Below are 22,444 nucleotides of genomic sequence, written 5' to 3'. Positions count from 1 at the left end.
CTACTACCAATCATCATGAAGCAGCGACACTAATAAAGATGGGCTCCAGACCGCAGTGTTTATTCATTCGTTATAGTACGTGACCTTTAAAGTGTCAGATGGAGCCGGAGAAGATGATGGATGGAGAGTTCTGCAGTTTAAACATGGAGACGGTACAAGACAAAAAGATGGAGGCAGACTGTGAATGTGAGTAAAGAAAGAGGTTCTTCTACAACCTTGTACCAACCCAGTCGTTATGTCCATGCTCTGGGTGCCAACAGAAGAGACGGACTCTTCTGAGGGGTCTGAAGTCGGCAGTGTTAAGGGTTTGATGATGTTTATGGTCAGCGGGTATGCAAGAGTCCTGGACTCCAGGGTCCAAGTACAACGAGGATCTCAGAGGAACTTGATTGGCCTCTTCGGACAAAGACAGTAATTCATGCAAAGGAGACGACTTGTGGGCATCATTTTGTCGCTCTGATGATCAGTATAGCTTTTTTTCACTGTGCCCATAAAAAAATCCCAAGCAGCCAAAGAAAGGGGCCACGATCGAAAGTGTTAAAACGCACCATGTTTGTGATGTCAAAATGGAGGGCAGGATCCTTGACCAAAAGCAAAAACTGAAGAGTTGTATAAAAAGTCACTACCGTCTGGATACAAATCTACTCACAGGGGAATGCTGCCCAAGGAGACCACGGAAGAAGCTGACCAGTGCACCAAGGAGGAGGCCATGAAAAAAGCCAACCAGTGCACCAAGTAGGAGGCCATGGAAGAAGACAAGCAGTGCACGAAGGAGAAGGTCATGGAAGAAGCTGACCAGTGCACCAAAGAGGAGGCCATGAAAGAAGCTGACCAGTGCACCAAGGAGGAGGAGGCCATGAAAGAAGCTGACCAGTGCACCAAGGAGGAGGAGGCCATGAAAGAAGCCGACCAGTGCACCAAGGAGTAGGTCAAGGAAGTAGTCATCCAGTGCACCAAGAAGGTGGTCATGGAAGAAGTCGACCAGTGCATAAAGGAGGATAGCACGAAAGATGCCAACCCCTGCACCAAGGAGGAGGTCATGTAAGAAGCCGACCAGTGCACCAAGGAGGAGGTCATGGAGGAAGCAGACCAGTGCATCAAGGAGGAGATCATGGAAGAAGCCGACCAGTGCCCAAAGGAGGATAGCATGAAAGAAGCCAACCGTGCACCAAGGAGAAGGCCATGGAAGAAGCCAACCAGTGAACCGAGGAGGAGACCATGAACGAAGTCGATCAGTGCACCAAGGAGGAAGCCATGGAAGAAGCCGACCAGTGCAACAAGGAGGAGACCATGAAAGAAGTAGGCCAGTGCGCACAGGAAGATAGCACTAAAGAAGCCAACCCATGCACCAAGGAGGCCATGGAAGAAGCCAACCAGTGCACCAAGGAGGAGACCATGAAAGAAGCCGACTAGTGCACCAAAAGGAGAAGGCCATGGAAGAAGCCAACCAGTGCAACAAGGAGGAGGCTATGGAAGAAGGCAACCAGTGTACCAAGGAGGAGGCCACGGAAGAAGCCAACCAGTGCAACAAGGAGGAGGCCACGGAAGAAGCCAACCAGTGCAACAAGGAGGAGACCATGAAAAAAGCAGACCAGTGCGCACAGGAGGATAGCACGAAAGAAGCCAACCCGTGCACCAAGGAGGAGGCCATGGAAGAAGCCAACTCGTGCACTGAGGAGGCCATGGAAGAAGCCAACCAGTGCACCAAGGAGGAGACCATGAAAGAAGCCGACTAGTGCACCAAAAGGAGGAGGCCATGGAAAAAGCCAACCAGTGCAACAAGGAGGAGGCCATGGAAGAAGGCAACCAGTGTACCAAGGAGGAGGCCACGGACGAAGCCAACCAGTGCAACAAGGAGGAGACCATGAAAAAAGCAGACCAGTGCGCACAGGAGGATAGCACAAAAGAAGCCAACCCGTGCACCAAGGAGGAGGCCATGGAAGAAGCCAACCAGTGCAATAAGGAGGAGACCATGAAAGAAGCCGACCAGTGCACAAAGGAGGAGACCATGAAAGAAGCCACACCAGTGCACCAAGAAAGTGTGCTTGTCATCCGCAGTCATGGTCCACCCCATCATTAACCTGGAGCTTTGCTCACAGAATGGCCCGGTAAAGACCATGGGAGGAGTACGTCTGAGATGAAGAGGAGGGAGGACCATGAGAGAAGTACGCAGTCTCTTCCAGAGTCGGATCTCAGAGACAAAGAACATCACTGACTTTTGTCTGACTCTTCATCACAAGAGAAGACATCTGGGCCACACTATATGCTAATCCCACGTATCCAGTAATGGACATGTAAACTAACTATTTTGTGCCTGATTTGGGGTTTTCTGTTGGTTTTTTTGCACTCACTCGCACATAATTTGTTACTTTGCACTGGGTCAGGCTGGGAAGTTCGGTTCTGACAGTATTAATGGAGAGATGTTTCCTTAGGGCCTGTGCACTCGTTGCAGATTTGTTGCTTTTTTTCCTTCTGCGCAGATGTTTCTGGACTCCAGCAAAGTGAATGAGAGTCATGCACATGTTGCTTATTTGTGATTTGGTGCAGATCTAAATCTGCAGGGTGCCAATATTTTCAGCATATTTTGGTGAATAAAACTAACTTTATTAAACATGTCCTGCTGACAAATTACATATAATCTGCACCAAAATACCCTCACCAAAACATGCTTTTTTAAAGCAGTTTCTTTACTGCTAAGACAGCAAGTTTTGCCTGCACGAAAAACAACAACATTTGAACATATTTGTATGCCAATAGATCAGCCCCATGTAGCAATGATTGTTTGAAAACTAGCGATGTGGCTGTTTCAAGAAGCACAATAAGGAGGCACTTGAAGAAAAATGGTCTGCATGGTCGAGTCGACAGAAGAAAGTCATTACTGCGCAAATGTCACAAAGTATCTCACCTACAATATGCAAAACAGCACAGAGACAAACCTCAAACCTCAAAAGTTCTGGAACAAGGTAATTTGGAGTGATGAGACCAAAATTGAACTTTTTGGCCACAACCATAAACGTTACATTTGGAGAGAGGTCAAAAAGGCCTATGATGAAAGGAACGTCATTCCTACAGTAAAGCATGGAGGTGGATCGCTGATGTTATGGGGATGTGTGAGCTACAAAGGCACAGGAAACTTGGTCAAAGTGGAAGGAAAGATGAATGCAGCACATTATCAGCAAATACTGGAGGCAAATGTGCACTCGGAAGCTGCACATGGGACGTACTTAGACATTCCAACATGACAACGATCCAAAACACAAGGCCAACTGGGAAAATAAAGATATATATACACAAACGTCATTTTGTCACCACAGCTCCCTAAAAAAATGCTTTAAATAGTAATCAAAACTTTGTATCTACCCCAATTTTGAATCAATAAAAAAAAGTCAGCTCACCACGCAAAAAATGAGCCCTTACACAGCGACATCAAAGTTACAGTTCTCGGAAAATTGCGACACAGAATTGGGTATAAAAAAAATGTTTTTTACCGGTAATAGGATTTTACAGAGTCCACGACAGCACCCTTATGAGAGAGGGGATCCGCCCACCATCTGGACAGGAACCTACAGGATTTAAAGGGGCGGTCCCCCTCACCACTCCACTTTGTGTTTCAGAGTATAAGGGACACCGCCATTGAGTTAGTACACAATTATATATACTTAAACATTACTAAATACCATCACCTTCTAGAGAGTGACAATTAAAGGCACACCTTCCAATAGAGTGCAGGAATCCAGTGATTAACTACGGGGGGAATGTGCGGGTGCTGTCGTGGCTCCGTAAAATCCTTTTACCAGTAAGTAAAAACCGGTTTTCCTATCGCCACGACAGCACCCCTACGAGAGACTTTCAAAGACTAATCACCTGGGACTGACTACAGCACTAAGTACTGAACGGCCAAAGTCTAAATTGGCCTTCGATGATAGATCAAGATGGTAATGTCTATAAAAGGTGGAAGGAGATGACCACGTTGCCGCCTTACATATCACGTCTATGGAGACGTCCGCTCTCTCCGCCCAGGATGAGGCCATGGCTCTAGTGGAGTGGGCCCTGATGCCGTCTGGTGGTATTTGCCCTTTGGCAGTATAAGCAAGATATATGGCATCTCTTATCCATTTGGCGATAGACCCTTTTGTTACATTCGCCCTTTTCCTTGGATTCTGAAAGGAAACAAACAGAGCCCTACTCTGCCTCCACGGTTCTGTTTTGTGCAAGTATTCTAACACTGTTCTTCTAACATCTAGCATATGACATTTCTGCTCTCCCGGTGAAACTGGATTGTCACAAAATAATGTAAAAATATTTCCTGACTTCTGTGAAATTTGGAAGCTACCTTTGGTAGATATGCTGGATCTGGTTTTAATACTATTCTATCCTGAAAGACCATCAAATAAGGGGAGGGTCTACCGACAATGCTTGCAAATCACTCACTCTCCTAGCAGAAGTCAGGGCCACTAGAAAGGCTGTTTTTAAAGTTAAATTTTTAATGGAGACAGAATCTAACGGCTCAAAGGGGGGTTCTGTTAAAGCATCCAAAACCAAATTTAGATTCCATGGCGGCAATTTAGGAACATGAACTGGGTTACTTCGCTCAGTAGCTTTAATGAATCTAGATACCCATTTATTTCCCGCCACATCACTGTTATATAATGCCCCCAAGGCTGATACCTGGACTCTAAGGGTATTTACCGCCAAACCCAATTCTCGGCCCTTCTGTAAGAACTCCAGAATAGCCGGAATTGGAATTTTGTCCGTAAAGGGATGTTGGTAAAAAGCAAGGAACTTCTTCCAGGTCTTAGAGTAGATTTTAGTAGTAACTTTTTTTCGGCTACTTAAAAGGGTAGATATCAAAGCGTCTGAAAACCCTTTCCTCTTTAATAACTCCCTCTCAAATTCCATGCCGTCAAATGCAGAGATTCCACATTGGGATAACGGAATGGACCCTGAGAAAGAAGTTCCGGACTCACAGGCAATACCCAGGGATCGGTCACAGACATTGCCCTGAGTAAAGAGAACCATGCCCTCCTGGGCCAGAAGGGGGCAATTAGGATCACTCTCGCCCTCTCCTCCCTGATCTTCCTGAGAACTATAGGAATCAGACATATTGGGGGAAATGCATATGCTAGAGGGAAATCCCAATGAATCTGTAGGTAGTCTATTATACAAGGTCTGTCTGCTACCCGAAGGGATGCAAACTTCCTGGTCTGTCTGTTTTCCCTCATGGCAAACAGATCTATATCGGGTAACCCCCACAGACTCTCTATCTGCTTGAACACCAGTCGACTTAACACCCATTCTCCCTGACGTAGAGAATGACGGCTGAGGTAATCTGCCTCTGTGTTGTGTTCCCCTCGAATGTGAACAGCGAAAGTGAGCTTCAGCTATGTCGAGTATGTCTGTGGTGGTGTTCATTAGAGACCTTGTCCCCCCTTGATGGTTGAGATATGCTACTACTGTTGTGTTGTCTGACTGGACCCTCACATGTGAACCCCGCAGAGATGGTAGCCACCTGAGTAGGGTATTTTTTACTGCTGTAAGCTCCTTCCAATTTGAGGACTCTCGAGTCTCTAAAAGAGACCATTGCCCCGAGTCCAAACATCTATGTGAGCTCCCCATCCTATTGGACTGGCATCGGTTGTAACCGTGTTGTCTGGTACTACACTCCAATGTACCCCTTTTGCCAAATGTTCTATATTTAGCCACCATCTTAAACTGCACAGAGTGGCGGTGGATAGCTTGAGTCTCCCGCCTAGGTGACCCTGAAGACTCCTTTCTGCATCCAAGACTTGGGCTTGCAATACTCGAGTGTGGAATTGAGCCCACTGGACGGCTGGTATGCAAGATGTTAATGATTCCAAAAGGGACATTGTGTCTCTCAAGGTCAGATCTGTTTTTTTTATCACAGTCCTGACTTTGTGTACAATCCTCTGCTTCTTCTCTTCTGGAAGGAAACATAGCTGATTTTCTGAATTTAGCAGAATACCCAGGAAAGTCTGACTCGTTGATGGATCTAATTTTGACTTTTCTAGATTGACCAGCCAACCCAGGTCCTGTAGGGAAGATATTATACAGTTTAGGCGTCTTTTACACTGAAAAAACGAACTTCCCACTACTAGGAAGTCATCCAAGTAGGGTATAATTAATGTATCTTGCTCTCTGACATAGGCCATCACTTCCGCAATGATCTTAGTAAACACCCTCGGTGCCATAGATAGACCAAATGGCATTGCAGTAAACTGAAAGTGCCTGACCTGATCGTTTAAACGCACCGCCATTCTGAGGAATTGTTGATGATCTTTGTGAATGGGCAGATGATAGTACGCATCTTTTAGATCCAGGACTGTCATATAACAACAGGGAAAAAGAAGTTTAGTCGCCGTTTTAATTGATTCCATCTTAAAGGCATGGTATTGTATATATTTGTTCAGCTTTCGTAAATTTATGATGGTTCGAAAGGATCCATCCGGTTTGGAGATTAAAAATAAAAGGGAATACAACCCTTTCCCCTTCCTGATCTTTTGGAACCTCTACAATGACCTCCTTCTGTCTTAACATCTGAACCTCTTTTTCCAGGGCCTTTTGTTGATCTAAGGAATCAGGGGCAGTCAAAATATAGAAATCAGAAGGTGTTTCCCGGAATTCTAATTTTAATCCTGACCTAACTATACCCAGAACCCAATTGCTGGAAGTTATTCTGGCCCACTGAGTATAGAAATGTTTTAATCTGCCCCCTACTGGGAGATCTGTTTTAACGGTAATTTCATCTACGTCTTGAAGAAGATGAGGAGGCATTAGGCTAGGTTCCCATTGCGTTAGGGCAATCCGTTTAGCGCTAAGCACTAGCGGATTGCGCTAACGCAATGTCTTTTTTGGGGTCGCGTTAAACGTCCCCGCTAGCGCAGATCCCCGATCTGCGAGAGCGGGGAACGGACCGCGGGCGCGCCGCTGCAAGCAGCGTCCGAGGCGCACTACAAAAGACCGGCACATCGCTAGCGCGTGCCGAAAATGACACGCGCTAGCAATGCGCTTTAACATTGCGGGCAATGGGAGCGCTAACGGACGCGTTGCACAGCGTTAATTTCCCCGTGCAACGCTGTCCGTTAGCGCTCAGCCATAAACGCAATGTGACCCTAGCCTTAAAGTCTGAACCTTTCTTCTTCGGCTCCGTCGACTCCCAATTTCGGTTTGAGTAAGGTCTTCGGTATGGGAAGCGTCTCCTGAAGGTATTCCTAAAGGTAGGATTGAATATTTTAGGAAAACCCTTCTTCCCATCCTCAGCCAGGATGTCATCCAGTACCGGGCCAAACAAGTACTGACCCCTACACAGAATAGCACATAGTTTAGCTCTTGCCTGAGCATCCCCTTTCCAGGTCTTAAGCCATAGTGCTCGGCGAGCAGCATTTGAGAGTCCCGCAGATCTGGCTGCAAGCTTCAGAGAATCCACTGATCCATCTGCCAAATACGCCACCCCCTCACGTATCTGAGACAGGGAGTTTAGTAACTTATCTCTAGGCACTTTGGATTTCAGCTGTTCCTCCAGCTGGGTTATCCAGACCATAACGGATCTGGCCGTGCAAGTACTAGAGATCGCAGGTTTGAATGCTCCTGATGATGACTCCCAAACCTTTTTCAAAAACATATCCGCCTTCCTATCCGACGGATCTTTCAGGAGACCTACATCTTCCAGTGGCAAGGTACCTGTTTTAGATGTAGAAGCCACTGCCGCGTCCACCTTAGGGACTTTCATCCATTCAGCTAAGTCGTTATCATCAAAGGGATACCTCCTCTTTGCAGATGACGGCAAAAACCCTTTGTCCTGTTTATCCCATTCCCGTTTAAGAAGGTTTTTAACTGTTTCCACTACCGGGAATGACTTACGACTTTTTTGACACAAGCCTGCAAACATTATATCTTGTGCAGATTTTGGTTCTTTGTTCTCTGCAACCCCCATGGTTGCCCGAACCCCTTTGACTAATACATCCATATTCTCCACTGAAAAACATGGCCTTCCCTCTTCATCCGAGGAGGATGTCGATGAGGAGCGAGAACATTCACCCTCTTGCACGGATGGGCTAGATGCAGGAGATACGTCCCTGACCGATCTTTCATGGCGACTGCCTCTAAGGGAATAACTTATTTCCTCCCTGATGACCGCTCTAAGGTCCGACGAACGAAGGGGAGCCTCTTCCTCTAAGGTCTGACAGATGCAAGTCTGGCAAAGCCTTTTGTTATAGCTATCAGGCACTGGGCATAATGCACACTGCTTATGCTTAGATTTTGATGTCTTTTTAACCTAAAACAAAGCACAAAACATCGGACCATATCAGCATCAGGTGTATTGTTAACACTCACCACAAGGCTGATCCCATGAATACCGGTTTCGAAGGAGAAGGATCCATATGTGACGCTGGGGCGCTCGTATGCTGCTGCCCCCGTACCACTCTGCTGCTACTCCTTGAGCGGCCGCTACCGCTCTTGCTGCGCTGCTCCAGCACCTCTACCTGAGGGTGCTCTGTGTCCCCTACTGAGGACATCTTGCCGCACAGGTCATTCCACAGCCGCCGCTCTTTCATACTCGCAGCCACACTTCCTCCCCTGGAAGTGTATGAACTACTTCCGGGTTCACCAGCGCCGGTGAGAACGCTGAACCAGCACTTACAACTGCGATACAGGACGGCACTGCCCAACTCCTGGGACGCGCTCCACATGGCCAGACGAGGGGGGGTCTGCAAGCAGGACACCCCTGACGCTGCTTCCAGCGACCCCGTCTCTGCCGTTCCCACAGACACCACGCAGAGGCTGAGGACCTGGGTAGGAACCTTCCTGCTTTAGCACCTGTGTGCCCATCTAGGACAGGAACCCAAACTGGAGTGGTGAGGGGGACCGCCCCTTTAAATCCTGTAGGTTCCTGTCCAGATGGTGGGCGGATCCCCTCTCTCGTAAGGGTGCTGTCGTGGCGATAGGAAAAAAGAAAATTTGCTATTTTTTTTCCCAAAAATTAAAAATTCCCTGGTCACTAAAGGGTTCAAGCATATAAAGTGTGTGCCTATCTGCCTACCAATGCCCCTCCCCAATGAGGAAATTAGACAGTATAGTCCATCGGCCACTTGGTGGCAGTATTGCACATATTTTGGCACGGAGCTATGCTGCGCACCATCAGTTGTATAGAGGGGGCAGGAGGCGTCCTCAGCTCATAGAATGGACGTCAAAACACCAACACGACCATTTACTACTTTATATCATTTTTTTCATCCTCCCATTTGAAGAGTCATTATTTTATAACAGTATAAAGGCTTTTTTATTATTATTATAATAATAATGTTAATGGCACCAAAAAATTTACCATATAATAAAAAAAAAAAAAAAAAAAGGGGGGGGGGGAAAAATCTGTGTGTAGTTGAAGAATATTAATAAATAATATTTATATAAATAAAATATTGCAATTTCACCTTTTTTGGTTTTTTTTTTCTTCCAGGATTAACAGTGCCGTAAAAATGACTTTAATTTTGTACTGATCATTAATAAAAAATCACATAAATTTGGCATTTTATTTTTATTTATTTTTTTACTAATTAAAAAAAATATACCGTATATACTTTTACAGAAGGATATAACACAAGGATTTGCTTGGCCCCATTCCCTTATGGAGCTCACTGGTGGAACCTCAGTTAACTCACTCCGCAGACAGCAATACACCGTGCAACATGAAGACTACAGAAAGCGAACAATGCAACATTTTTTAATGAACCCATTACAAAAAAAACAAAAAAAAAAACACTGAACCCGTTACATAAAAAAAAAAAAGAAAAAACACTGAAGAATCGGAGGAACAGCATGAATAAAATAGTACATTTTTAACCTAAAAAAAAAAAAATAAATAGTAATAATAATTTTGCACACTCCCTGGAGCTTTGTAGTGTTTGTACCCAGACTATTTATGAAGATATAAAGTTTATTTCTGCACTCCGCGCAGATTCCTTTCGTGGACCCGGAGCGAACAGACCCCTTATTCAGAAGTTGGGGTGATACTTATACCCTTCAATCTCAATTAATGGCTCCAGTCTTAGATTTAAAGTGGCATTAATGGGGAAAAAAATCAGTGGGACAGGTTATAAAACAATGACTGACGAGGGTCCGATAGTAGCGAGCTACTCAGATCCCACCTTCCTGCTGGGATCATGCATCTCCGTTCAAGGAATTGATCGTGGCCCCCCCACAATAATTGGACCCTACTAACCTTAGATTCATAGCATAATGTCTCTAGGAGGAAAAGCATTATACGGGGTGTATAGAACACTTCTAAGAGGTGAGATCACGAAAAACAGACAGAAGACCCTGCTGAGATCCTTGTAATGATGGAAACTCTTATATACAAGTCCGAGCATTAAATAGAGGCTGGAAAAGTAGCCAATGGCGCCCTCCTGTGGCCAATAGTGGAATAGGGAAAAAACAGTTCTCAATTTCCAAGTAAAAGAGATTTACCACCAAATTAAAGGCGACAATTATGTTTATTTACCGGTATTCATTTTTTTTGTTAAATAGGGAAAAGTAGGGGTGTGAAATTTAAACATTAGAATTAATCTATGAAACCTACCCACAAGCAGCCATGGAGAGAGCTTCCAAACAAACCGTGTAAATTCTGCGGTCAGTAATAGACGGCGGCATGTAAAATGATTAAGCAGCAGCGATCGGAGCGAGCTCCGGTTGCTGCTGGCTGCATAACACAGCCGATGCCAGCTCCATACACCCGCACCTGACCTATGACGTTTATATTGTATGTATGTCACAGGTCATTAAGTTTAACGTTAACACTGGATTCAACAAGCAGAGCTGCAATGTAAAGCATGGGGGGAACTACAGAATAAAAGCGACATCCTGGTCAGCGTTTTGTACCACATTTTACAGCACCGCTGATTTGGTCGGCGCCATATATGAAGGTGCAGCTATTGTACTTTCACTAGCTGCAGCGACTGCCAGACCCACCTTGAATATTATGGAGATGGGGATATCTTCGGACAACGTATTGTGCTTCAGGTAGAATCGGCCCTGTTTCATCACCAGGTTGGTTCTGCTTTTCTTCTCGTGGGTGGAGCTGCACAAGACGGAGAGCAAATACAATAAAGACTACTTAATAGGGAAAAAATGCAGAATAAAATCTCAAGATTTCCTCAATAGGCAAGTACCTTAAAAGCAGCAAATTGACCACCAGTGGAGAAGAACGAGCGTGGCCTCTTTCCCCACCACGGCTGGGGTGAAGCTGCACCATCAGATCACACATATACTAGGGTTAGCGAAGAAGGACGTGAATGAAGAAGTGCCAGGAGCCGGGGTGATTTTTTTTTATGGCTCCTGTCAATTAGACCCCATAAAACAACAAGATTGTTACGCGCCTGTCCCGGATCCGTGCTTTGCTTCTCTCACCCTGGTCCGCTAAACTCTGTGGTGCTCCACGTCTGGCTTTGCAGATGGCCCGGCCTGATCATCTGCCTGGGTCTATATAAGGCCTACCAAGATACACACCGGTGTCTTAAGACTTCAGCATCACTAAGGCTCAGTGTGTCGGTACACCTTGACGTGCTCTGCTGGCTGTATGCGGTCTTCTGGACTCCTCCTGCCTACCTGTGGTTTTCACCATCCCAACTGTCTGTCCATGGTCTTCTGGATGTCTCCTACCTGTGGTATCCAGCATCCCTGCTGCCAATACTTCATCTCCTGAACAACTCTTGCCTGCCTAGGGTTTCCAGCATCCCAGCTGCCTATCCGTAGTCTTCTGGATGTCTCATACCTTCGGTTTCTAGTATCACAGCTGCCTCTTCACGGTCTTCAGGACGTTTCTTGCCTACCTGCGGCTTCCAGTATCCCAGCTGCCAGTTCTTTGTCTCCTGAACGTCTCCTGCCTGCCTAGGGTTTCCAGCATCCCAGCTGCCTATCCGTAGTCTTCTCGATGTCTCCTACCTGCGGTTTCTAGGATCACAGCTGCCTGTCCACGGTATTCGGGATGTTTCTTGCCTACCTGCGGCTTCCAGTAACCCAGCTGCCAGTTCTTTGTCTCCTGAACGTCTCCTGCCTGCCTAGGGTTTCCGCATCCCAGCTGCCGAGGTGTAGTCTTCTGGATGTCTCCTGTCTACCTGCAGTTTACAGCCTTCCACCTTCCCAATTTTTTGTCTCCTGTCTTCCCGCGGCTTTCAGTAACTCTGCTACCTGTTTCCCAAGCGCAACACCTGCCTGCTGAAATGACAATCATGGCCAGCGCGCTCGCTCGGACCTTAGGCTTGGAGGATCCACTTTACCTAGTGAGCCTAACAAAGATTTCTGAAATTCCTCTGTTCCTCTATTGCTACTCCTGGAAATTATTTTTTTTTTTTAACTTTATTACTAGGTGCTACCATTGCAGTCAGCAATGTCCAATCATGTAGAGATAAGTCCCATTGACAAGAACGATAATCAGTTGCTAATTTCTTCACATATTTCCAGGAGGAATAAAAGAGGAAAGGCACAATACAGGGCTGTAAGAAAATATGGGCCAGAGTTGCTATTTCATGGGGGAAATATTAAAAAAAAAAAAAAAAAACACAGAAGAGCTGTCACAGGAGAGCGCCCAGCAGCTGGACATGCATGGTCACCCCACCATGGTTATCGGACCACTCTGTCTAAGGTTGAATTCATGAAACATGCCTAAAAGTACAGACCGACCGGGGGTCTTCAGACCTGAACTCCACTGTCTCTTAGACATATAGGAGGTAGCTGATTTGTGATCAGGGGACCCTCGGGCGATCCGTATATCGCCCTACGTACTCAGAGCGTGACGTCTGCACATTTTGGAGAGATGCATAATGCTGTATACTATTTAGTACTGTGACATCTCCATCTGCTGCAATTTCGACAAATTGATATTACAGAGAGAATGCCGATGGATATTTCAGCTTGATACACAACAACCCCTGGGATTAAACAAACAACTAAATTATAGTTGATTTTTTATGAATGGTACTGTCAAATTACATCAAAGGGGTAATAGATCAACAGTTTAAGTACTTTGTTAGGCCTACTTAAATAAATACTTTTTCTCCCGTTCCCCACCCCCCAATATACCATCTGTATATTAGTCTATGATGAAGTGTCGATTGGAAATTAGGAGACTGTGCCTTTAAAGCAGTATTTGGGATAACTTCTTTTAGCCATACTATCAATATTAAACTGATCTGTGTTTACAGTAAGTTTCAGTGATATGATTTCACCATTATAATAACAGTGATTGGTGAGGACTTAGATGCACATACACGGTGGGATAATGGAGATAATCGGTCAATCGTACCATTCTAAGTGGTGGTTTTTGTTATCGTAATGATTATATATAGGGACCATCAGGTACATTACCTAATAGACGCGGCGATTGTGTTAATAGTTGTATCTGCCTGCAGGACCTGCCGTCATCCTTTTTCTTTTCCCCTGATGAATCCCCTTTTCGGGGGAGGAAACGCGCGTTGGGAGGCTACATTATTCATGGGCAATTTATAAACCGGTCCACACTTGGGTACTGCCCATGTCAGGGCGGGAGTATAACAGGGGCACGACAGGGAGAAATAGAAAGACCACCTTGTCTTTACTCTTTAATCCCCCTCCTCTCTCCCACCATTATAGGAAACCGATCTTGGGAGGACAGGTATACTTTGACTTTTTTAATTAAATTTAGTAAACGTTAAGTTTTAGTATATTATATTTTATCCTGATCACGCTTTAAACTTTGATACTACAACTCCCCAGAGGTCGGAGCATGCTAGGAGTTTTAGTTTCACAGCAGCTGGAAGTCCACATGTAATAGATCAATGATTTAGAGGAAATGGATTATATGTATTTTTGTGCAATAATAAAAAAACAAAAAAAAAAAACAAATAATGCGTCCTTGTACTGAGATCAATACAAAGACTAACAACCCTTCAGGTTGTGAATTTTCCCCGGTCCAGATCATTTTTCTGCTCGCAGAGGAGATTTTGGCCAGGTATAGATTTCCTATGACACAGAGTCATTGAGATTAATCTTCAAAGTTTAGAAATTGCAAGGATAAATAATAAAAAATAAAAATAAATTGTGACTCACATTAATTAATCCTTGCTCCGTCCCTTTCGTGCCAAAGGCAGAAATGTCCTGCAGGAGACATTAGTGCTGGAGGGGGTCGACACTTCTGCTCCCCAACCAAGTATGGACTGTAGGGACAGGAGCAGCTGCGGGGTCTCCTGCTCCAAACTCTACAGCCTCATGTATGCCTCGGTTCAGGAGACCCACAGCCGGTGCTCACCTGAAGGTTCAGAGGAGAAACGACCTCAAAGTTTGGAAACCCAAAAAGTTACGTAAAGGGTTCGCCGAGGCTCCAGCAGACCGTCCGACGAAGCGGATGTATAGCACCCCAGCACTCCCCACGGGGACCCGCACCCCGGCTCGGGCTGTACCTAGATTTCCAACTCAATATCAGGCTGAAGTGAACAATACTGAAAGCTATTAGGACACATACACGATACTCATAGGGTACTATATGCGGCACCGCTGTGTCTCCCATCATCTGGAAGCGGCCATTATTTCCTCATCTGACTTCCTGAACCTCACCTTGTAACCGAGGCCCCCACGGCCCCTTTCCTGTCGGCCTCCACAATAATTCTGTTTTTCGAAAGCTGTTCCTGAATCAAGATGACTTTTTCTACTCCTTTAACAATGAAGTAACCACCTGAAAAAAAGCAAAGGGAGATCAGAAAAAAAACCAAAAAAAAACCACTCCGTCCTAACGTATGCCACAGTCCTATGCCACGTAAAGTAAAATGGTGACCAATAGAATTTTTTGCAAATCGATCACGACAGTAATCTATGGCTGCCAAACACGGAGCCCTGATTACTGATGTGTCCAATGTCGTGGGAATCAATTTGCACCAAGTTTAATAGCCAATCCTTAAAGGGGCTGTCCACTACTATAATCACCCATGGTGAATAAAAACATCCTGTACTGCCCTCCGGTGAGTCGCTGGAATGGCAGTGGGACCAGAGGGGAGTACAGGCTGTTTTGATTTTATATGGGGTTGGCAAAGCAATGGAAAACCCCTTTAAGTAAAGCAGAATAAAGGGACGTCCAGCCCTTTATTGCTGATTTTTGACACATCACTTTGTCCATGAAGGCGTCTGTAACATTTACTGAAGTTTAAACCACTTCAAAAAGTCCAGCGCCTCCACAGAGGAGTCAGTAGGGAAGCTGGGACTGGTTTCTGATACCAGGTACTGGTGGCAGAGACCCCCCAGCAATATAGGGGATACAATGTGTGGTATAGCGCACGTCATATACGCCGTGATATTCATAAGCTGCATTTTATCTGCATACCTGGATCCAGCGGACACTCGTTTAACTTTGCAAATTCAGCCGGCGTCTTGCCCATAAGGACACAGTTGGAACTACGCAGCATGATCGGCATCCTGCAAAAAGAAGACAGCAACAACAATATTTGGAAAAGCTGTTTTTTTTTCTCCGTGCACTGGCCACGAGCTGCAAAAAGCCATCAAAAAGCTGAGGCCAGTGATCAGCGCATAGACGTACAGCACCATCAGCAATGCAGGAATAAACACAAAGACATGCGCGGACCACCACAATGGCACTGGATTTATTAAACGAGTAATGTTTTGGGGGCCTTTTAGCAGATTTTTTTTCCTGTTTGCTTAAAGGGAACCCGTTGAGCCAACGAGCGACGTCTCCAGATCACGCGCCAACGAGCGACGTCTCCAGATCACGCGCCAACGAGCGACGTCTCCAGATCACGCGCCAACGAGCGACGTCTCCAGATCACGCGCCAACGAGCGACGTCTCCAGATCACGCGCCAACGAGCGACGTCTCCAGATCACGCGCCAACGAGCGTTGTCTCCAGATCACGCGCCAACGAGCGACGTCTCCAGATCACGCGCCAACGAGCGACGTCTCCAGATCACCGTGAGCACCAATGTGAGCCATCTAACACTGCACTGGCCCTTCGTTACCTGCCAATAGGTAAGGCGTTGCGGATGATACGCTGGCTGCCTCTCGTGTATTCAATATCAACCGTGATTGGTGCAGAGTAGGTCATATCCCGAAGGCGACACTGGAAAAAAAACGAAAAAAAACACATTTTTTAAATTATTTATTAAGGCTCCCACATTCAGTATCAAACCTTAAAGGGGTTGTCCAAATCAAATCTTGAGGACAAAGTCTGCCGTCATGTCACGATTCCCCAGTATTCCCACTGCATGAGTAGTAGTCATGATGACTGCTGACTTTTGCCCCAAACCTGGACAACCCCTTTAAAAGTCTACACTCAGGATCGATGGATATCCTATAAATGGCTACCTAAACCAAAACGTGTATATACCTCGTGTGGAGATACCGGTCTGGTCACATTGAAACTCTCTTCAACATCTGGGACACCTACATATATATTGAGGTACCTGAAAAAACAGTAATAAAAGAAAAAAGTCCTATTAGAAAAAAAAAATGCTTGCAGAACACACATTCACATAAATACGATTTTCCACCTGGATTTATGGACAGATTATGCTCCTGTACCTTTTATATAACTTTTGAGGATAAGCTGATGTGTCTATATGAGTAATAATACTATTTCGAGCCATTATATGACTTGTATTCCGTATTTTCACCAGTTTTCCCTTCTAGCTCCTAATTCGCAATCGACTCTGAGCTGCTTGGAACAGACTAACCGATAAATAAACAGCACAGAGAGAGATTCCTGTTCATTATTCCTTAGTTAGCGCACAGGTAGAAGAAGCAGAGGTATGGCGGACATTATACATCAGTACTGAGCAGTGTAGATGTGATTCCAGCTCCAGAGCGAGGTAAAAGACTTGCTGGAAAGCTCAGCACCATCTTTCTGTGTCTCGCTAAGTCTTGTTCTCACTCTACTCCTTACTCCTCCTTCTCTCTTCATAGAGCACAATAGGGGGTGTAACCAATGTGAAGACCGTCCGTCTTGAGCTGTTTTTTTACCCCAGAGTGATGAGTTCAGGATGCAAAATGGGAGGGAAAGAAGTGGTTCCTAAGTGGGGAACAAAGCAGTCGAGCATGTGCACTACTGATCCATCTTAAAGGGTGCAAAAGTGTCCTGTTCTGGCAACAGGTGGGGTCTAAGCAGGCAGATCCCACGGATAGGTGATAACTAGAATAGCCCTTTAAATCTCTCCTACAACAAGTAATTCTCCATGAGCCTCGGCCCAGCGTCAACTGTATCCAGGTGCTAGCGGCCATCATCTGCATCACTGCCAGGACAGAGTCATGGGGTTCACTTACTTTAAATACCACATCGGATCTGCATCACTTGTCACCTTTTCGTTTGCCTTCATTATTTTTTTAATCTGGTAAAGAAAAGGGAAATTGTTAGAAAAAAAAAAATCCCAAAAACAGCATGCAAACCGCACTCCTCCGGACACGTGACCACCCTCTTACATCGGCAACACCGGGGGGATTAGCAGTCTGTAGTGATAGGGTGATTGCAGACTTTGGTCCAAAATCTGGACAACCCCTTTAAGGAAGGTTAGGGTCTTCAGTTCCTGGCAAACTTCTTTAAAGGGGACATCACTTTTTTCTTTCAATTTAATATTCCTTAAGGGATGTTCCTCTCCTCTATACTTGGGTTCACTTTTCCTAATTAAAGCCTTAAAAAGGTTTCCATATTGTGTCTAAAAAATAATAATTAGAAAAAAAAAAAAAGAAGTCCCAAGTAGCGAGGAGTCACACACTACTAGTCAGCTTTTAATCCAATCACATGACTTCTAAGCACCTACTCATCTTCTGATTGGCTAGAAACCAACCCATGACCAGTAGAATGGGACTCCTCACCGCCTGAGATTTTCAGTCCTTCCAGCAACGACTTTATACTAAAAACCACAACACTTTGTAGCGTATTCCGCACACTTTCAAAAAAGCAGTAGCTAGAGTATTGAAGATTTTGGATACTCACTGTGAAAAAAATCTTTGTCAGAGTCTTTATTGGGGGACACAAGAAGCACGAGGTCATGGTTCCTGCGTCCCTCAATGAAGCGACAGAGAAAGTCCATTAAGCCAATTATTGAGCATGTTATGGACAGGTTGTTTTTTTTTCCTTTCGCTAAAGGACTTGAAAACACCCAAATACAAAGCATGTACAAAAGCAAAAAAATAATAAAAATGAAAAAGTGAATGAAAACAATAATAATAATAAATTATAATTATTAAATAACAATAATAATAATACGGTAATAATCATAAATTATAAATAATAATCATACAATTATTAAATACATTATTATAAAATAACGTTACTTAACATGATTTCATAATAATTTGGCAACATTATTTAAGAATATATTTTATAATAACACATTATGAACAAGAATAGTAATACTTGATTCATAATACTAACAGATAATAAGAATAAGAAAAGCAAATACTAATAATTGCTGTTATTATTATTTGCTAATAATGATAGTTGTAATATTTTTATTATTATTATTAATAAATATTGATAAGGGTTTTCCTGACTTTTTGCAAATACTATAGGAAAGCATAAGGGAGATACACCAGGAAAAAAAATGCCTAAAAACTTTGAGGCAATTTAAGAAAACCATCTTTGCTGTCCTTGACAACAAATCATATCAATTTAACAAGTGTGTGTGTGTGTGTGTGTGTGTGTGTGTGTGTGTGTGTGTGTGTGTGTGTGTGTGTGTGTGTGTATCTATATCTATTATTAAGTCTTTTTTATTAAGTAAGGAAAATGGTCAGTTCCAGTGATTTTAGTGGGATCCCACAACCCTCCATGACAGCTCAATTGAAACATTCACGGCTTACAAGCGAATATGTGAGGTCCTGCGCCATTACCACGGTGCAGCCATGTTGGCACCATTCCAGTCCCTACTTCTAGTCCTTTTGCGGCACCACCAGGTCTCACCAGCGAGCTGAGCTCCATTACTACCTTCTTCACCAGGGGAAACTTACCTCCACATTGATGAAATAATTGAATGAATCGATGTGCTGCTTCACCAGACCCTTCACCTGAAAATCCAAAAAAGAAACGAGTTATGTGCAGCTCATCCTTGCGCGGACCTGCAGCGCTACAAACTGCACATTTGAGTTTAAAGAAAAAAAAAAAAAAGTACACGGCGCTGGATGCATTTTGGGGGAATTTTTTTTGCGGTGGCGTTGCTGTTTATAAGAATGCAGCCTGATGCACTTTTACGCACAACAGTATAAAAATTACAAAATAAAACAAGATAAACCACTCCAGCGGGGGGCGCTACGCCTCTTCTCTGGCCTCCATAGGGTGAATAAAGCTCTGTGGATACATATGACACATACACCAGGAGCTCTGGAGTATAAGCGAAGCTTTAGCTTCTAAGGAGTTAATATTTATTTTTTGTAAACAGAACCACTTAGGCTGTGCTCACACCCACCGTTTTTGAAAAGTTTTTTTCATGCTCACTTGGTTGTAAAATCACTGCATTTTTTTGGTGCTTTTTTTTTTTTTTTTTTTATACATGATTTTTTTTTATCTGCAGATTATATGTTTAATAAAGTCAGTTTTCTTCTCCAAAAACCGCAAAAATCGCAAGAAAACCTGACTGCTGCAGGTGGGGGTTTTGCAGAGTCTTTTTTTTTTTTTTTTTTTGCATGTTCTCAGTAGTTTCACTGGGTGAAAAAAAAAAAATGCTGAAAGAATTGACATGCAACAGATTTCACGCTGAGGGGGAAAAAAAAAAAAAATTGTACGCATGAGTTTTCTTTCAACTCAGAGCTTTGGCTGGAACTGAAATAAACGCAGCTTCTTATTTGCATAAAATAATAACGCAGTAAAAAGAAACACTGTGTGTGAACAAAGCCTTAGGGAAAAGGCCGACAAAAGACAAAACTAGCTTAAATATTAAAGCACATCAAATCTAGATGAAAAGAAAAAAGCTTAAAAAAAACACAAAAAAAACAATTGTCGTTGGCAGCCTACTTGTTGATAGTTTCCAATTTTAACCCTCTAATCCTTTGTCATGGGGATATTTTTTCGAAACAATTTCACAACGTAAGAAACTTACCTTTAAAAAAGCCGGCAGCAATTTCCATTTTTCCTGCCAAAGAATAAATACACAGTATTAAAATAATAAAAAGGTACAAAGTACGGGAAGACATTAGATATATATATATAAAAAAAAATTTTTTATTATTAAACTTGTCCATGCTTTGACCTAAATAACTGTTGCCTTAATTCCTCAGGTTACTACGGTCATGTGGATGCCTAGTATGTCGAGTTTTTTGGGGGGATGTATATGTAATAAAACATCTTTTAGACTAAATCATGCTGTCACTAAACGGTCTCCTTAAAATAAAAGGGTAAAATTGCTAAGAACTTCTAAAAACAATAAACTTTGCAATTTATGGCTTATTAAAAATCCTCTAAAAAAATAGAAGGATTTTTAGTTTTTTAGTTTACTGCTTGTTTCCTAGGTTACCGGCCACCTTTATAATCTACTAGAGGTGGCTGGTTCCTAAGCAAGGAGTGCACGCTTACAAGCTTTTGGCTATAGAGCCTGCAAGCGCTGCTCCGGAGATAGGTGTATCGATGGATTTGGGCAGCGTCAGTGACTCTGCACTCCTACAATGATGCCTCTGCTGGCAGCGTGAGAAAGTGCACTGTTCAGAGCAGAGGCTCAGCCACATCACCGACCTGAACCGTCATTGGGAGTCCAGCCTGCCCATTAGAACTGCAGGTTGGATTCCTGATGCCAACATCACTGGAATGGGGTATGTGCGGGAGTAATAGAAACACATAGGTCTGGCTTGGAACTGCACACATAAAACAGTCATTTTTTTTTCCATAAAGTTTTGTTTATAAGGAACTGGGGTGACTTTGGCTGAAAATAATGTACATATGGTCGCATTGTGACTACAACAAGCAAGTTGACAAAAAGTAAATTAAAGCAAATATGACTTTTTGCAACTTGCTTATTGCAGACGTCGCCCATTCACCTGTGATGTACATCTTTGACTGTGCAATGGACTAATGGCCGTATAGTCAGCCCCAGCTTTATTCCCCCTCCTTCCATGAGACAATATGTGCTCCATGTTACATGCAGGAATTTTGTTTTCTTTGAGGACAGTGGTGGGTTAGGGACAAAGTATGTTTATAGCCCATCTTTGGCCTTTACCACCCTGATGTTTGAACTCTGCATGCACCGATTATTGGCATTACTTTATTTGTCTCTTTAAAAGAGGCGGTTTGTATCTAAGATTTCATTTTATAATGTGTAACGTCTTGATGCTAAAACGCATGAAAGGGACATAGGAAGAGAGAAAAAAGAAAAAAAAAAAATTGTGAAATTCTGAATATTTACACAAATATACATTCATTATGTAGCAATTCTGCATCAAAACATAACATTTGCAATTTTATTTTTCAATTTGGACATTAGAGCAAAATGGGGCCCCACACAAAATGCACTAGGGTGACATATATATATATATATATATATATATATACACACACACACTTTATGAAGACGTGTGAGTATATATAGTGTGTATATATATATGCATGTTAGGACACTGTGTGTATATACATATACACTACATATGCATGTGCATTATCATAGTGTGTATCATGTTATATGTGTGCATGTGTATATCTACATATAGCTATGTACAGTACATATATGTGTGTGAGCGTAGTGTGTATATACACTATCATAATGCAGACGTATATAGTGTGTGTGTATATATATATATATATATATATATATATATATATATATATATATATATATATACACACACACACACACACACAACAGTGTCTATATACATTACGCTTGCACGTTTTACATATAAGTGTACACACACATATATATATATATATATATATATATATATACACACACACACACACACACACAAGGTGGGTGCATAATGTATATACAGTATGTACGTGTGTGTAGTAAATAAATAAAAATATATATATATATATATATATATATATATATATATATATATATATATATATATATATATATATATATATATATATATATACAGAGCACTGCTATAGTGAGCATACACAGTCTCCTCCACCTGCACTGCCCCTGGCTTCTCACCTCCACAGTAGCCACAGGGGCGATGAGCTCCTCCTGAGTGAGACTCCCAAACTCCTCAGCCAGCACATCCATGCCTGCCTCCTCTACAGCCCAAACACATGGGAAGAGATGAAGTGTGCACCCGAAAAATCTTCCCACAACCGCAGGGGGCTGTCAACAAACGTTCCGCCACCACAGTCACGGCACATCCCCTCAGAGGTTACATGGCGGCCATCTTTGTTAAGGGCAATAAGCAGAAAGGACCCATATCTGTTAAAAAAAAAAGCATAGCTATCGTCTGTATCATCAGGCGAACATAGTATACGAGTATTATAC

The 22,444-nt window shown here is 43.4% G+C and overlaps 1 protein-coding gene across 1 annotated transcript in view; it reads right to left on the bottom strand.

Moving 5' to 3' along the window:
* Nucleotides 1-22,378, bottom strand: part of POLR3B (RNA polymerase III subunit B) — a 113,932-nt gene extending 91,554 nt beyond the window's left edge. The window contains exons 1-9 of the mRNA XM_077266462.1: nt 22,130-22,378; nt 20,078-20,110; nt 18,993-19,049; nt 17,310-17,374; nt 16,378-16,453; nt 16,010-16,110; nt 15,362-15,453; nt 14,602-14,719; nt 10,984-11,092 (exon numbers count right to left, since the gene is read on the bottom strand). Coding sequence (XP_077122577.1) covers nt 10,984-11,092; nt 14,602-14,719; nt 15,362-15,453; nt 16,010-16,110; nt 16,378-16,453; nt 17,310-17,374; nt 18,993-19,049; nt 20,078-20,110; nt 22,130-22,201 — 723 coding nt within the window. The 5' untranslated portion in view covers nt 22,202-22,378. The remainder of the gene's footprint in view (nt 1-10,983; nt 11,093-14,601; nt 14,720-15,361; nt 15,454-16,009; nt 16,111-16,377; nt 16,454-17,309; nt 17,375-18,992; nt 19,050-20,077; nt 20,111-22,129) is intronic.
* Nucleotides 22,379-22,444: the final 66 nt, after the last annotated feature.

This window comes from Ranitomeya variabilis, chromosome 5 (assembly GCF_051348905.1).
Source record: "Ranitomeya variabilis isolate aRanVar5 chromosome 5, aRanVar5.hap1, whole genome shotgun sequence".
Lineage (NCBI taxonomy): Eukaryota > Metazoa > Chordata > Amphibia > Anura > Dendrobatidae > Ranitomeya > Ranitomeya variabilis.
The sequence above is the reverse complement of the archived record's forward strand: the minus strand, read 5'-3'. Positions and strand labels throughout refer to the sequence as shown.